Here is an 18,087-nt window from a genome sequence, read left to right on the forward strand (position 1 = left end):
TCTATTTAAAAATGTATTTTGGTATGTGATTAAGAAGGAAATCAGTAGTTACAACTGAATACAAAACACTTATTCTTGGGCATAACTGCTGTCACACTTGGCAGATTGGAGCCTTTTCTTGGTTAAAGAGCATGGTGTTTAAGGCCGTTGTGAGTTTTGCATGATGGTTTTAACAGCTCACAATGGTCTTTTGATTCTCTCTTCTACTGTACAGAAGAGTTGGAAATCTCCTTGTGTGATTAGTAACTATGATCACCAAAGATGCTTCTTTTTACCCCATGGAACATGACAAAAGAACTTATTACCACAAATTATGCTTAACATTAGAAGCATTGCTTCTCTTTTATGGGTAGCCTTAGAAGCTTAATTCACCTTTAACTACTTCCCGTCTGGCCCATGTACATAAACGGCCAGACGGGAGTAGTGCAGGAGCGGGTGGCCATTTTTAAACGTCCTCCCACATCCCTGCCTGTGCTCCCTTGGAGTGCGTGGCATCGTGGAACACCAACACAGCAGAACACCGATCACTGTACGAAACCTCTGTGTGAGGTCATGATCATGTGATCACTAATTGGCCAATCAGTGATCACATGAATAGTAGTAAGCAAGATGTCACTTCTGACATCATTGCTTACTACTAGTGAAATCTGTGAATGATCACAGAGGTTACATGGTAGAAGGCTATTCACAACAGCCTTGTACCATGTGACAAGCTGTGACCAATCACAGCTCTCACAGTATTTCTCAATGGCTGCAAGAATGCAGCCAGAGAGAAGGAGAAATGATTGCTTATACAGCCTTTATGGGTGTAAAAGCAATCCGTGTAAAAAAAAAAAAATCTTCATCACCCCCCACAAGTAGTACAGTGCCACTATGGTGACACTGTGCTGCTAGGGTGACAGTATGTTAAAAAAAAACATAAATAATAATATAAAAATGTAAAAACATTTTTTGAAAAAATTATAATTTTTGGTTATAAACTAATTTGGGTTATTTTTGTTTTACTAAAAAGATAGATGAATACATTTTGGCCAAGATTTATGAAGAAAGATTATGTATTTGCAAAAGTTTTTCAAAATGTTTGGACTTTTTCATTTATATAGCATAAAAACTAAAAATCCCAGTGGCTAATAAATGCCACCAAAATAAAGTTTTATCTGTCTCAAAAAAATGCTAAAAAGTTCATACGGGTTGCATGACCATGCAATTGTCATTCAAAGTGTGATAGCACTGAAAGATGAAAATTGGCCTGGACAAGAAGGGGGAGAAAGTGTCCGGGCTTGAAGTGGTTAATCAAACCTGTGCTTTGCCCATGCAGGACAAAGCAACGAGTTCACCTAACTTACTCCTTTCACAGCAGGACATCTTCACTCACCTCTAACCCGCACCTTGCATTTCTCTCCCCTGTTGGTCCATTTGATCACCAAGAATTAACAAAAATACTTGGTACTTCCGGGTACTGGGGAGCAAGTGACTCATTCTCATTGTTCCCACAATAATAGCTCTGGTGCTTGGTGATTGGGGAAGGACATAATTGGCTTCGGACAGTGGGAAATTTAAGTGAGCCTGTTGCTTTGCCCTGCCTGAACAAAAGTACAGGTTCACATTAAAGAAGGTCACAGACAACAGCCTGTCAATGAGGACTTGAAACAAAACTTGTTTCTTATTATTTCAACTGATTTGCAAAAATGAGAAACTTTTAGATTGTAAATTCTAACCAGCAGGGCCGTCTAACTCCTCCGGCAAACTGTTGCCGCTATATAATTCTTCTATAAGAATAAAAATAAGAATAGTAATAGAAATAATATATTTTATTATTGCTGTGGCTATTGAGCCATTCCAAAATGTAACTTTCTACACATCACCGATCTACCCAGCACATTAATCTATGTTTTGAGGCTATTATCATTATCGCTGTGATGCCAATGTACACACATTAAACTGATGAAACAAGGATACACTCACAGTGGATGGAAGAAAACACCTCAAAAAGGAAAACATACAATCTCTATAGCCTATTGCTACTAGGAAATGGCATATATATATATATATATATATTTATTTTATTATAAATGATTGCTTAATGAACTTGAATGAGAATTCATGTCAAGCAGGTCATGCAGCATCCAGCTTTGCACATTTATGAACTGCTGGTGAAATGTAGTATTTTTGTATGGTATACTTATCATAATGGTACATATGCTGCAAACAATCATCAATATTACATTATACAGCACTATGAGGATGCAAAGTGGTTTTTCCAAGAACATTTCACTTTGTCCTTCATATTTAATAGGTGATGATGTCATTTAGTATGTGATATGAATTCTTTCTTCATATTAACATCAGACAGTCATAGAAAAGTCAAGGTGGTAAAGATAATTACAGTCAGCCCTATTCTTATCCAGTATGCTTCTGGTAACTGTAAGTATTATACATAGAATGGGGTTTACTAGAGGGTGAAAGTTTTATTCCAGTCTCATAAACCTATGTTAAAAAAATTCAATAAAGAATTGGAGAGCTTTTAATTTTTAAATTCACTTTTAAAATGGAACTACACTGTATCTGAGCCCCACAAACCAAAAGCACTATTTAATTCATTTTTAATATTCAAATTAAATTCCCCCATCCATCCATGTCTCCATGCTTTATTTTGCTGAGCAAGCACTCAGAAAAATACCCCCTAGCATTTCTGGCTGTGGCCATCTTGAATAAGGGCAGATAAAGCATTTACTTCCTGGAAGCCATCTGCCCTTAGCTCAGGCAAGCAGGAGGGTGTGCTTAGCTGAGAAAACCCTCCCTCCCCTCCTGAAGACTCCTGGTATGTATGACATCATTTGCCTAGGCATGGAAATAGGAAGCAACTAAAGAAATTTCAAAAAACTGTTTAAAACAAGTAAATATGATATCATTTCCTATCTATTTATTAATGCTAGTAGCATAAGGATTCAAAATAGTCAATGTTGATAGAGAAAGTGAAGTTTCACTTCAAATAGAAGAAGAAATGTGTGATTGCACATACCAAGTTAAAAATAGAATGGGAAAAGGTTGGGAGCTTTATCATTGTTTTTATTGCTGTCTGACGCTGTTGATGAGGTTTATCTTTACTTCTTGCCCCAGAGTCAGGAAAGGAAGGGAAAGAATCCTTCCCAAAGGGACAAAAATTCTAACTTTGTCAGCAGTACAGATGTCTCTACAAAAAGGATTCGCTTTGAATGGAGCTATGTATGCACACACACTTTGCAGTGCCTACTGTCAGTTTTGTCTGTTTATTAATATTAAGCCATTCTCAGGAAGAAGTTTTAAATATTTTAACCACTGGGTGGGTGGCCATTTATAAACGTCCTCCCCGCTTCCCTGCTTGTGCGCGCTCCCTGGGAGCGCGCAGCACCACGATCCGGTGCCTGCTGATCGTTGTATGGGACCTCTGTGTGAGGTCATGATCATGTGATCACTGACTGTCCAATCAGTGATCACATGAATAGTAGTAAGCAAGATGTCACTTCTGACATCATTGCTTACTACTAGTGAAATCTGTGAATGATCACAGAGATCACATGGTACAAGGCTATTCACAACAGCCTTGTACCATGTGACAAGCTGTGACCAATCACAGCTCCCACAGTATTTCTCAATGGCTGCAAGAATGCAGCCAGAGAGAAGAAGAAATTATTGCTTTTACAGCCTTTATGTGTATAAAAGCAGTGTAAAGAAAAAAAAATCTTCATCACCCCCCACTATGGTGACACTGTACTGCTAGGGTGACAGTATTTTAAAAAAAAACATAAATAATAATATAAAAAATAAAATAAAAATGTAAAAAAAAATTTGAAAAATTATAATTTTTGGTTATAAACTAATTTGGGTTTTTTTTTTTGCTAAAATGATAACTGAATACATTTTTGGCCAAGATTTATGAAGAAAGATTATTTATTTGCTAAATTTTATAAGAAAAACACTTTTTTTTTCAAAATTTTTGGACTTTTTCATTTATATAGCAAAAAAAAAAAATCCCAGTGGTGAATAAATACCACCAAAATAAAGTTTTATCTGTCTCAAAAAAATGCTACAAAATTCATATGGGTACAGTGTTGCATGACCACGCAATTGTCATTTAAAGTGTGATAGCACTGAAAGCTGAAAATTGATCTGGACAGAAAGGGGGTGAAAGTGTTTGGACTTGAAGTGGTTAAAGCAATGGTGTAGCGCTAGTGATACACACTTCTAATCACAATTCTAATCCTCATATACAGTGCTTAGCATAAATGAGTACACCCCAACAAACGTGTCAGAAAACCTTTACATTCCTTTTAGAATCAATATTTTCTATGGGATACTATACTACAAAATATTCCCATAAATGCAGGCCATTGATTGCAAACAAGATTTGTTATTTGCACACACACAAAAAAGTATTTTTCCTAACACGTTCATTCAAGACCATGTTGCAAAAATGAATACACCCCAATGAAAGTCTTAGGAGCAAAGCTGAATTTTAGACAAAATCCTAATTAACAAGAATTAAAATACAGGTGAGCCTAATTCTTCATTAAACAGGTGTCCAGAATACAGTTGATTATAAAAGGGCGTTACTTAACAAAGAAAACCCCTCCCCATTTCAAGCTGTCAGCAATGGCACCACATGGAAGAGAAATGTCACAAGGCCTGAGAAAGAAAATTATTTCTTTATACAAGAAAAGGGAAGGCTACAGGAAGATCAGCAAAGCTTTACTTATCAGTTAGAATACTGTAGCAAAAGTGTTACAAAAATGTAACAAAGCTGGAACTGCAACCATCTTACAGAGACGTCCAGGCCGTCCAGGTAAGTTAACACCTTGACAGTAACGTCATCTGATGAGAAGGGTTGAAGAAAATCGCCATGCAATTTCACTGCAGTTAGCTAAAGTAGAAAGCCAAACTGGGGTGATTGTTTCCCGTGACACAATACGGTGTACACTGCAGAGGAATAGCATGCATGGGTGTCGTCCATGAAGGAAGCCTTTCCTAAAGCCCATGCACAAAAAAACCCGCCTATAATTTGCCAGGGCCCATGCTGAAAAAGAAGACTACTGGAACTGTATACTCTTGAGTGATGAGACCAAGATAAATGTTTTTGGAACTGATGGCTTCAAAACTGTATGGCATCTCAAAAGTGAGGAGTACAAAGAAAGATGCATGGTGCCTACAGTGAAACATGGCGGTGGCAGTGTCCTTCTGTGGGGCTGCATGAGTGCTGCTGGTGTCAAGGAGCTGCATTTCATTGATGGAATCATGAATTCACAGATGCACTGCTCTATATTGAAAGAGAAGATGCTACCATCACTCCGTGCCCTTGGTCATTGTGCACTTTTCCAACATGAGAATGATGCAAAACACACATCTAAGGCCACTGTTTAATTTCTGAAGAAGAACAGGGTGAAAGTGATTCAGTGGCCAAGCATGTCTCCTGATATGAACCCAATCAAACACCTATGGGGAATTCCGAAGAGACAAGCTGAGCTTCACTCTCCATCCAGCATCCAGGCTCTAACAGAGGTCATTCTTGACGAATGGAAAAAGATAGATGTTGCAATACATCACCAACTTGTTAATTCGATGACTCAGTGTTGTCCTTACAAATCATGGAGGTCATACAAAATACTAGATGTAGTAGTTTTTGTTGTGGGGTGTACTTTGAGTAAACCTGAAGATTTTGTAATCTAAATTATATGATTAACTTTAATTTCATGTAATGAGCTAAAGAAATGTTCTATGAAACTCAGTTTTGTCAAAAGTTTGGAAATTGTTGAAACGTGTAGGGGCGGGGCTTGTGAGATGATGCTGAAGCAATACACAGAGGCGAGTGTTGGATGTCTGCATACTAAAAAAACTGCGTGTGAGCACCACACAGGGGCAATTTCAATATATGTTACAAGGTGATTCTTTTATGGGTACAATGTTAGTGTTTTATTTGGATTTGAAGAAATAAAAGTTTTAAAGGGATAAAGCACTATTGCACCGTTTGCTCCTTTGCATGTGAATGAGAGGAGGAGAGCACTGGAGAGTGTCTACAGAGCAAGATCCTGCCCCTTGTGATTTAAAAGGATCATTTAATAAAATATCCAGTTAAGGGACATCTGATGGATGGGGAATATCGTCAGGATATATGATTTTAGATATATGCATATACTAGAGATTGCTTGTAAGTACTCTATATAAAAATATAACTTACCTGTGGTTAAGAAAAAAACACTATATATCTCTCTTGGCATGAGGACTGAGTGGAAGAGGATTTAAAGAGAGAGTGTGAAAAAATATTTAAAGAGCTGAAGTGATCCAGAAAAACATTCAAGGAATTCCAGAAGGAGATTGGTGATATATTAGATATATTGGAGGTCGAAGGTGAGGGCACATCTGGTGGAGGTATCACAGGTATGAAGTGTTTCCAATATATATATATATGTCACAAGGCACAGTGAATATAATTGCACATGTGAGTACCACCTATATATAAAATAACAGATGATTTGGAGGATAAGACCATGTGGTTTTATATTTTTTTGCATGCGCTCTGAGTGAAGGAAATTGTATAAGGGGAAAAGTCTTTGCAGCACATAACACATCATGTCACCAGATTGATCCTTTATTCAAGTAGATGAGATTGCCTACAAAAGCGATATTTGACCCTACATGCGTGTAGGGTCAAATAATTCATGTGAGAGCACAACTTGATTGTTTTTGAATATACAAGAAGGAAAATCACACAACCACACAGATTTTTGATAAGAAACATTTATTATATTTATGGACATTTGTTAGTTCTTTGGATTTTTTTCTTCACCATTGTTTGTTTGAACTATATGCATTGGTGTATTTAGATTTTGTGCTGCCCTGGGCAACACAAAAATCGTCCGCCCCCAAGAACACCGACCACCACCAACCCTCTCCTTCTCGTGGAGAAAGCCTGACATTGACCAACAACACCTCTGCCCTCTACCTGGGAGAGCCTTCTACTACCCCCCTTGGCAATAGAGAGAAAGACACTCATCTTCATCTACGGATATCCCTGGGAACGAGAGTCAGGCTCTACATACACCATTAAGCAGCCCACAGCCTTTCTCGGATCCCACTTGGTTCCCATGGAGCACGTGTCCCTTCTTTCATCCCTTCTTCTGGGGGGAGGTGCTGCCCCCCTGAAAAATGCTGCCCTAGGCAAGTGCCTTGTTTGCCTTGTGGTAAATACGCCCCTGACTATATGGTAATTGGAATTGTGATTAGAAGTCTGTATCACTAGTGCTAAACCATTGCTTAAACGATTTAGTACTTGGACACATATATGAGTGTGATAGGGTGCTGGCAGCTATTTACTAGAGAACTATAGCAGCAAGATACACAACAAAGATTTACCCAGTAAGACGTTTACTTTAATTTTCTTTTACACTGACTAGGTGTCTGTAGTAAATACATTCTGGCTGAAATGTTTCATCTTCAGCATATCATGGCTGCTCAGGGGCACCCTAAAGTGAATCTGTGTTTTGGCCATGTCAAGGCAACAGGTTCACTTTAATGCCAGGCCCACCCGATATATATTCTTGCCTTTACTTTGCCTCTATAATGCTCCTTTTGGCTGCTGAGAGTGAAGGAGAGTTTGCCCTCTGTAACTTAAGAGCTTTCACAGGACTGAGGATTCTCTCCCCACCCCCAGGTAACAGCCCTGGGAGGCTAAGCGGCCAATCTCTAAGCTTCAGAGAGAATGCATGGAAGGGAGTAGACTGCGTCACATGCTGCCCTATACCCAGATGTACCAAGAAATGTTTTTCACTTTTGGAAGCTGAATGGAGAGTAAGAGGAGTTTAGTATATGCCTCTGGTAAAATTCCATGGGATCATGTCACCCTCTGTCTGATCAGAAGAACGTCCTATTGTCTGATAAAGGCTTATCAGGTTTCATGCAGAGGGCTGTGTTGGAAATCATTTTTAGAAACTTCCTCTGTCGACATGCCGATTACAGATGGCAGCCAGGAACCGGTGAGAGTCCTGCATTGATAAAGGTCTGAAATGGGTGGCCCAGTGTATAAAAAGCATATTCCCCCTGACCCAGTTTGCCTGTGGTATATAGGAGGTGATGACCAGGTCTTGTACACAGAGATGGATTTAGATCCCAGGAACCATTGCGCAATTTTGCTGCCATTGCAATCAAATAAACAAAATGCACTTCCTGGCCTTTGAACTTAAATGAGATGACTTAGAAGGACTAATAAGAGGGCTATTGGATAAACCTGCCCCTCACTAAAAGAGACTGGATTCACAACAGCCATATAGACAATGTTTGATGGCGAAAACATAGGAAGTGCTGCTGATCAAATGCATAGGGGCAGTTTAGTATCGGGCCAGTAGGCAATGCCCGGTCTCTATAAGTAGATATAAACCCTTACTGAATGTTTTGTTCATAGCAAAATGTTGGAGAGCTTGGGGGTAAGGGGAATGATTTTTACATCCTGCAGCCCCTTTACAGCCTGTCCCTGTTCACATGAACTACTGTGATAACTGGCTACATGTGTTTTATTTAAATTTTTTTTGCTAGCTGCAGTTTTATTTTTCACAGCCTGCCTCTGTCCACATGCACTGTAAAGATAACAGGTTGAATGTGTTACCTCCACTTCCTCAATGCCAACACCCCAACCCCCTCCTTATCCTCACTGTCAGCACCCCAACTCTCCTCCTCCACTGCCTTCTGGCCTTCTGTTCAAAATAATGGGGTCTGGGGGATGGCCTTCTCGGCAAAATAACAGCCTCTGGGTCCTCGCCACTGTGGTACAGCACAGGCCATAAACTCATGAAATGGAATGTTTGGCAAAGCCGGCGTTAGGATGATGGGCATGGGGGTAATTTGGGGACATTTTCCCTTTCCAGCAGATACCTTAAAAAAGAAACACTGCCAAGTATTGTGGGCTGGCCCTGGGGATAGTAGTGTCCAACTAATTCTGCCAACTCCTCAAAGCTAATTGGCAGAGCTATGATAGGATTTGCATAAGAGGAGAAGAGTAGGAGAAAGAGTGCATTGGCAGAATTTGCAGGCAAGTGGGTGCTCTCTGCCCTTGGGGAGCAGGTGGAGGAGGTAAAGGGCAAGCAAGTGACCACTATGCACGCTTGAGGAGTAGAAGAGGAGAAAAAGGAAAAAGGGCACACTAGCAGCACTTGCAGGTGGGTGGCTGCTTTATGCCTGGCAGGAATAGAAAAAAAGGGCTTCGTCAGCCACTTCAATACCTGCTGCACAGTTCATCCTCACTGTTGAGGTGTAAAAGATCAAGCTCCCCAGAGCCTCTTTTTCTACTATTATGACATTCAAGGGGGAAGAGGAGGAGGAGTGGAGAAATGGGGAGGGGTGATGGAGGAAAGGAGGAAGGGGAGGAGGAAAAAGTCACATTATAAAAACTCCACAGCTACTACCTCCAGGTGGCAACAGCTCTTTCTCTTCCTTTTTCTTTCTTTTTGTCTTTTTTTCCTGGATAGTCCTCATTTGGAGATACTTATTTGGAGGTATTTATTTATTTATTTATTTGGGCCATAGGATTCTGTATTTAATTTTTGCTGCTTCCACTGGCCATTGAATCCCCCCCATGTTTGCAGCTGTCTGGAAGGAAGGGCAGCCTATGACTGTAAGGCTTTCCCCTGCAGCTATGGCTCTAGTGCCCTGACTATAACAGAATAAATAAATATATAAAAAATACAACTGACTGCTTAGTACCTAGGAAGAAAAAGATTATGCTGGCAAAGCAGAAGAATTCCTCACCTCAGCTGTATGCAGCCCAGCCACCGCACCAATGGCAAAGTATAGAATAAAATCTATACATATGCAAAAAGAAAAAAGAAAAAAATAGCAGAAGTAAAAACAAGAACAACAAAAGAATTTATGGCTGCAAATTGGCCACTGAGTGAACCCAAGCTAGAAAATTCCCATTACATTTTATGGGAGGGGTTGCAGAGAGCTTGGACAAAGTGGGGCTCAGACTGTCAGATTTGGGGGAGGTTATAGTAAAACATTTTTGTCCACTCACTGTACAATATTTGTGGCAACAGACTCTCACTACACTCTGTTTATTTCAAGATAAAACCTGCTATGTCTCTCCCTCTTATACTGAAGCCTAACTAAGCTGCCTACATACTGTCCAGCCACTGAACAATATTTGTGGGTATAGTCTCACTCAAATTTTTATTGCAAGTTAACATCAGCCTGGTCTCTTATCCTTTGCTGCCTATGTATGCTCATGTACTGTCCTTACGCAAGGCATTTTCTACCAAACACATACTTAAAGACTAAATACAGCTATGACAGGGCGTTTGGGGATCATGGTTTTTTTGTGCACTCTGTTTTTACATATTATTAAAATTTTAAGACAATGGAGTATGGTAATGCAAAAAAAAATATGCTCACAAAGCATACTATCAAACTTTTGTTTTGCTGGCCAATTTCTACAATATTGGGAGCTTTATTTTTTAAGAGTAACCTTACCAATAGCATCGTTCAATAAAAGGCCTATTGTAGTTGTAAAAAATCAGGCCCATGCTAAATGTAATGTTATAAAAATTCAATTGTATTTAGGCCGGTTCACACCACAATTTCTGAGTTCCAGATGTGTTTCTGCATGTGTATTTTTAATGTGTTCCAATGTGTTTTGATGCAGTTTTCTTGCATTCCAGTGCATTTAATTCCTTTTTTTTCTTCATCTCAATTGAGGACATAAGTGTCCTGGGTCATTTTTGATGTGTTTTGCCACATTTCAGATGTGTTTCAGACAGAAAAAATGCAACATGTTCTACTTTTGTTGACTGAACTGGAACGCACTGCACTGGTGTGAACTAGGGCTATTGGAATCCATGTTAAACACTGTCCATGAATTTTTGATGCAAATTAAAACAGACTGGACTGCATCTGGTGTGATCCAGCCCTTACACCCCACTCACATCAAGCCTGACTTTCAAATCTTGGGACTTACAGTGAAGTCACACAATTTCAAAGGCTGGGGACATGCCGATTTCAGGTGCGATTTGCAAGACATCTGACACAAATGTCTATGCAAATCGCACCAAAAGTAGTGCATGTACTACTTTAGAAATCGGTATGGCTCTGACCAAGTTGAAATCGCACCGCTATGAGCCCTTTAATTGCGAACAATAGAGTGTGACTTGGCATGCGATTTTCAAGTTGCAACTCGCATGCCAAGTCCCACCCCGTGCGACCGGGTCTTACACATCCAAAATATTTGACGCCAGAATTCAGTGTCACTGATGCTGTCTATGAAAATCATACTGTTCCATAACATCACATGCAACCTAAAGGCATCTCCCAACCGTGTCTTTTAAAGGACTGGTGTTTATCCCACATCACCCTCAAAGTTAGTGGCAGCACAGCGGCTAAATGGTTAGCACTTCCGCCTGGCAGTACTAAGGTCGTTGGTTTGAATCCCAGCCACAGCACCTCCTGCCTGGAGTTTGCATGTTCTCCCTGTGCCTGCGTGGGTTTCCTCTGGGTACTCCAGTTTGTTCCCACACTCCAAATACATGCTGGTAGGTGAATTGGATCCTGTCTAAATTGTCCCTAGTATGTATGAATGTAAGCTAGGGACCTTAGATTGTACACCCCTTGAGGGTTAAGGACTGATGTGAATGTATAATATGTATGTAAAGCACTGTGTAAATTGACAGTGTTATAAAAGTACCTGAAATTAATAAATAAAAGAAGGACCCTCTCCCTTTTGTATGGTATTTTTACCATTTTCTTTTTTTTGCTGTGCTAAATGCCTCCCTTGGCAGTACCCACTGTGCTTTTTTTTTCCTCTTTGTAGCCTTGAAAATGGTCAGAATGTAGTAGCAAGATTCACACCCATTAGGCTTCAGTGGGCTTTGATTCTAAATTCAGGATTCGTGAACTTCACACAGGATTACACAGGATTAGATGACCCTCCTGCAAGCTGAACCTGGGCAGATTTGTTCATCTCAACTACTGTTCTTAACACATCACCTTAACTCTTGTCACTGCCTTTATAAGAAAGACCTTTTATTTTATAGTTTTCCTATGTATATTATTTTGTATTCTATATTTATTGTATTACTATTCAAACATTCTTTCTTTATTTCTTATTATTATTATGAGGAGGATGGGCACCACTGATCAATAACTCTTACTGATTTCTGTAATTTTTAATTAATTGGCAAACAGCATCACAGAAAAGGAACTAGAAGCTGGCTGTGCAGCCACACTACCTAGAAAATCTGTCACACCAGGACAGATCTGTGAGATCTGTAAGATGGACAGTGGCATTAACAGGTGCCCTATGACATCATATTCAAAAACCATTGTCTCCATTTACCTAAAGAGATCTGCTTCTAAAAGTCAGCTTTATACTGCTTTTACATTTTAGGAATTGCTTGTAGATGGTGCGGTAAGAGGTGTTACCAAAGAGCCTTGCCAAACTTAGCAGTAATTGTACACTAAAAAACAATTATGCACTGATTTTCACATGAAAAAATAAACAAGGGGCTTTTTACAACATGTAAAGTTCCTGATAAGTATAAGTGCAGTTGTCAAACCCAGTACTTGCAGGACTGAAGATCAGTCCTGGGGATACAATATGACTGACAGTTCCCTCTAACCCAGAAAACCAGGCAAAGGTGATGATATGTGTGTACTTCTAGAGCCTGGCAAAAATAACACAAAAATAGCATACACATAGAGCTTGGCAAAAATAACAAAAACACATAGAGCTTAGCAATAAAAAAAAGTTAATTCACCTGGGGACATTCACTTAATAGTAGCATGTAATTCCTTTAAATTATTAAATAAAACCTACAAATTGTCCCAGCAAGGCTTCCCTTATACACAGGTGCCCTTTATGATAGTGCTTTTATAAGATTTACATCTACAGCCAGAATCACCAGACCTCACAGGATGCTGGAAACCCATTAACAATAAAGATCCCAATTCTCATTACCACTTTACATTGTCCTTCATTCAATTACATGTCGATGGCTTTTCTCCAGCAGATCAGGTTATGCAGGTTCATCACCACCTGTCATGACTGTCACATGCAAAAGTGTTTAAACCAGTCTAAGACTATATTAATAATAATAATAAAAACAATAATAATAATAATAATAATTAAAAAAAATACAGAATTACCAGCATGTGAAAGGAGAAGGATGATCCCCACTTGGAGCATGATGGAAAGTACTTGGCAAGTTTTCTATAATTCTCAGGTTAAACCAAGCAGATCATCATTTTATCTCCAATAACTGGGTAGGAGATTCTAGTCCCAGGAGGTCCTCTTAGGAGGTAGGAGCCAATGAGGATTGGAAAACCCAGTTTTCCAGGCTGAATGTCAGTAGAAATCCAAAGTAATGGGAAGGCTATACAAAGTGCTTTAGAGCAGCAGATGTGTAACGATGTGGATTATCCAAGGTAGGTGTGTGGGAGCTGTCAGTGCAATCGTCTGCTGTCAGGCTGCGATCTGTAGCGATGTATGAGAATTGGAGCAGTGCTGTGCTGAGTTCAGGGATCGCACGTTGTAGTTGGCAGTCCCAGTGTTTGGTGAGGACTGGGAGTAGTGTTCTCTCCTCCACTCCCTGTGTGCTCCTCCCAGCAGCCCTGACTTGGCTGCCTTCACTCCTGACAGCTTTGTTACACCATGCTCTCCTCAACTCCCACACACATAATAGATTCCCCCCCCCCCCCTGTTGATCCCTATTTTTTTTGGAAAGGTGGAATGTGGGGGTGGGAAATAAATGTGAATAGTAGACCATTGTTCTTACTATGTGTGGTTAGTATTAGTAACTGGGCTTGACGTCTGTTAGTAAATAAAGGATTATTCAGATTGACGCTTTTCTGTGTTTATTTGGTAAAGGACTATGCTTCTGATCATTGGAAGGAACTGATATCAGTCTCTTCCTCAATGTATCCCAGTCTTCCACTGCTTTATTCTTCTCTTTCATTTCTGTCTCTCTCTTCTTACATTTCGCATCTCTTTTGTTGTGTCTATCCCCCTCTATCCTTTTCTGTACTCATTCACTTTTTCTTCTGCTTTTCAGCCTGTCTTTTTTTTTTTCTTCCTCTCTCCGCATTTTTGTGCCTATCTTATGCTGGCAGTTTTTCTTCTCTCTCATTTTAACCTTCTCCTTCATTTTTGTCTTTCTCTCTTTCATTGTCTCTCTGTCTATCTCATTCTTTTTTGCTTTTCATTCTCCTTTTCACCTCTCTTCTCTCTTCTCCTACTCCTCTCTTTCCATCCTTCTCTCTCATTCCCTTTTCTCTCTCTATCTCTTTTTCTACCTGTCTCTTTCCCTCTCCTCTATTTTAATTTCTCCTGTATTTCTCTTGTACTTTTCCACCCTTTCTCCTTCCTTTATCCTTTTCTCTCTTTCCTTTTCCTCTCGCTTTACTTGTCAATGTCATTATTTCTCTTTCCTCATTCTGTCTTTTTTTTTCTCTCCTCTCCTCTTCCCCTTCTTCACCCTTTCTCTCCCTCTCTCTTGTTCCCCTTTCTCTCCCTCTCTTTCAAAGTCTATCTGTCTATATCATGCTTTTTCTTTCCTTATTCTGTCTTTGTTTCCTCTTTCCCCTGCCTTCTCTTCTTCCCTTCTCCTTTTCAACTCTTACTATCCTTTCTTTCTCTTTCTCTCTTTCATTGTCTTCCTGTCTATCTCATTCTTTCTCTTTTCTCATTTTATCTTTGTTTCCTCTCCCTTCTCTTCTTCCCTTCTCTTCTTTCTTTCTCCTTCTCAACTCTTGCTATCCTTCTTTCTCTCTCTCTCTCTCTCTCTCTCTCTCTCTCTCTCTCTCTCTGTCTTTTTCATTGTCTTCCTGTCTATATCATTCTATTTCAGTCCTTATTCTGTCTTTGTTTCCTCTCTCCTCTCCCTTATCTTCCTCTCCTTTTCAACTCGTACTATCCCCTCTCTCTCTCTCTCTCTCTCTCTCTCTCTCTCTCTCTCTCTCTCTCTCTCTCATAGTCTACCTGTCTATGTCATTCTTTCTCTTTCCTCATTCTGTCTTTGTTTCCTCTCCCTTCTCTTCTCCTTTTCAGCCCTTACTATTTTTCTCTCTCCTCTCTCTCTCTTTCATTGTCTTCCTGTCTATCGCATTCTTTCTCTCACCTCATGTCTTTTTCTCTTCTATAATCTCTTCTTCTCTTCCCCTAACCTACCCATTCTCACTTTCTCTCTCATCCTCTCTCTCTCTCTCTCTCTCTCTCTCTCTCTCTCTCTTTCATTGTTCCCCAGTCTATCGCATTATTATTGTGTTCATTTTGTCCTTTTCTCTGCTCTTCTCTCTTCTCTTCCTCTTTCCCACCCTTTCTCTCCTTCTCTCTCCTTCTCCTTGTTTTCTCCTTTTCTCGCTCATCATCTCCCTGTCTTTTTCTCATTGTGTCTCTTTTTTTCTTTGATATATCTCTTTCTCTTACTGTGTTTTTGTTCTCTCCCTTTCCAATATCAGTTAGCCTCTCTTTTTCTCTCTCCTGACTTCTCTCTCATTCTCTCTATTTTCTACCCCACCCCATTTTTCCCTATCCTCTTTAATTCTCCACCTCTCTTCTCCCTGTTTCCACTAACCTTCTTCTTTTTCTGCTAAGAAAAAACAAAGAAATGTGGATATCTGATCATACAAATAATACTATAATTAAGTTTTTTTCATAAAGCCACAGAGGGATGCTCACCACTAGAAATCAGCATATTTCTGAACACAGAAGCCACAGCTGTATGCATACATCCACAGCCAGCAACCTGTACAAATCACTGACAGGCTGATGGATGCCACAGCTGTGCTGATGAGCAAACTGTCTGCATCCAGGGTCACTCATCCATTTCTGTATGTATGTAACTGCTCAAATGGTCGTACAGCCACGGTGTCTGTAAGCCTTCATTGAGATATATATAAATATATATATCATTTTTTTTTTCTCATTTTAATGTTCACTTTTAATTTAAACGTGACTAATAATGCACAAACATGCTCTCATGTCCACATAATTTTCTTTTACAATGATAGCAGTTCTAATTGTGAAGTTCCATTTTCAATGGAATCATTGACATTTTCCACCAATGGAGAACTCCATGCGTACGTAAAACGTGTTAGTTTTTGACATTTGGGTGGGTAAACCATTTCCATGCTCAATGAAAATTAGACATTATTTCTATACTCTTCCCATTTGATGTTTTTCAAAAATTAGTTACTGGAGTTCAGTTATATTTATTATGTATTAAAGTTACTTAGATAGGACCATGAATTTATGTAGTGCTGTACATAGATATAGAGTCACGGCCAAAAATATTGGAACCCCTGCATTTCTGTCAGACAATGTGCCACTTTGCCCAGAAAATTGTTGCAATTACAAATGTTTAGGCATTCTCATGTTTATTTCTTTTTTTGTATTGGTATGACACAAAAAAGTGAAGAAGCACAAAACCAAATCTGACAAATTCCACACAAAACTCTAAAAATGGACTGAATTTTTGGCACCTTCTCAAAATTGTAAGAAATAATTACATTCCAAGTTCATTATACTCCTGTAATTTGTAATTAAACTCACCTGCATCAGTTAACAGATCTTAATGTTCCTGTGTCCGCTCTGTGCAACATTAAGAAGTTTACAGCCCATCGCACTATAGCTAATCTCGCTGAACATGGACGAAAGAGGAAAAACTTGATCAAAGATTGCAAGGAAGGATTGTTTGAATGGTGGATAAAGAACATCGATCAACTTCTAGACAAATTCAAGCTGACCTTCAGGCACAGGGTACAACTGTGTCAGCTCAAACTATATGTTGAAATCTAAATGAAAAGGGACACTATGGTAGGAGACCCAGGAGGATCCCACTACTGACACAGAAACATAAAAATGCCAGATTGGAGTTTGCCAAAACTTACCTGAGGAAGTCAAAATCCTTTTGGGAGAATGTGTTGTGGGCAGACGAAATAAAATTTCAGCTTTTTGGTAAAGCCCATCATTCTACTGTTTCCATAAAGAATACACAATACTATGAAAAAAAGTTTGGTACTTGTTTTTTTTTTTAATTTAAATACTTATTAATTTTCCATATAAAATACATATTTCATCATTACTCTCATATACATACAAAACCATCAGTTATATCCCTTTCTATCTTTATTCCCATTACCCCCCACCACCTACCTAATACCCCCACCCACCCCAAACCACCCTCCCCCCAATAATAAAACCACCCACTCTGCATTTCTCCATTACCTCTTTTCCTAAATAAGGGGTACTTTCACATATCCCTCTCTACTGCTTCATATATTTCTCCTTGGGCACAAAATCTTCCCATTTTCCCCACCTCCTGTAATATAACTCCATTTTTTCTTCTTGCATATAATACAGTTTCTCCATCTTACATATCTGGTTCACTCTTTCTACCCAATCCTCTTCTCTCGGCACCTCTAAACTATGCCAAAACATAGGTATCAGACCCTTTGCCGCATTCAGATAGTACCATATACCCGAATCTTTGTATTTGCTCACTGATAGCTCTGTACTATGTAATAAACACAACTTTGGATCCAATCCTATCTTTATCCCAGAGATTGTCCCAATTAAATGATCCATTGTCTCCCAAAAACCTTGAATCTTTGGGCACTCCAACCATATGTGATATAATGTACATATCTTTCCACACCCCCGCCAACACTCTAGTGTATTTTCCCCACTCATCTTATATTCAACGTTCGGTGCAATGTGCCATCTTGTTAAACACTTATAGTTTACCTCCACCTCTCTCATGCTTACATTCTCATGTGTTAGTCTATATATTTTTCTCTGTTTGTCTTCATCTATCTCTATTCCCAAATCCCTTTCCCATTTTACTATATACCTTGGCTTTGTGTGTGTGTCTAACTCAGTGAGAATCCTATAAACTTTTGCGTGCCCCGTTTCCCATCTCTATGTGATTCCAACAACCTCTCAAACAAATTCCAATCCTTTCTCAATCTCAAAGGTTTCGGAAGACTCCCGACAAAGTGTTTTAATTGGTGATATCTCCACTCCTCTATCTTAATGAAAAGTTCCCCTTTGTCCTTTTTCAACTCCTTAAGTGTTCT

At 39.3% G+C, this 18,087-nt stretch overlaps 1 protein-coding gene across 2 annotated transcripts in view; it reads right to left on the minus strand.

The window, feature by feature from the left end:
* Nucleotides 1–13,630, minus strand: part of GFRA3 (GDNF family receptor alpha 3) — an 84,385-nt gene extending 70,755 nt beyond the window's left edge. Inside the window, exon 1 of one of the 2 annotated variants that reach the window (XM_089693979.1) lies at nucleotides 13,159–13,630. In XM_089693979.1, the coding sequence (XP_089550105.1) occupies nucleotides 13,159–13,198 (40 nt within the window). In that variant the 5' untranslated portion in view covers nucleotides 13,199–13,630. The remainder of the gene's footprint in view (nucleotides 1–13,158) is intronic. The other variant, XM_089693973.1, reaches the window with a different exon arrangement.
* Nucleotides 13,631–18,087: the final 4,457 nt, after the last annotated feature.

This window comes from Staurois parvus, unplaced genomic scaffold, assembly GCF_062004578.1.
Source record: "Staurois parvus isolate SC_StPar_1 unplaced genomic scaffold, SC_StPar_1.0 ptg000025l, whole genome shotgun sequence".
Lineage (NCBI taxonomy): Eukaryota > Metazoa > Chordata > Amphibia > Anura > Ranidae > Staurois > Staurois parvus.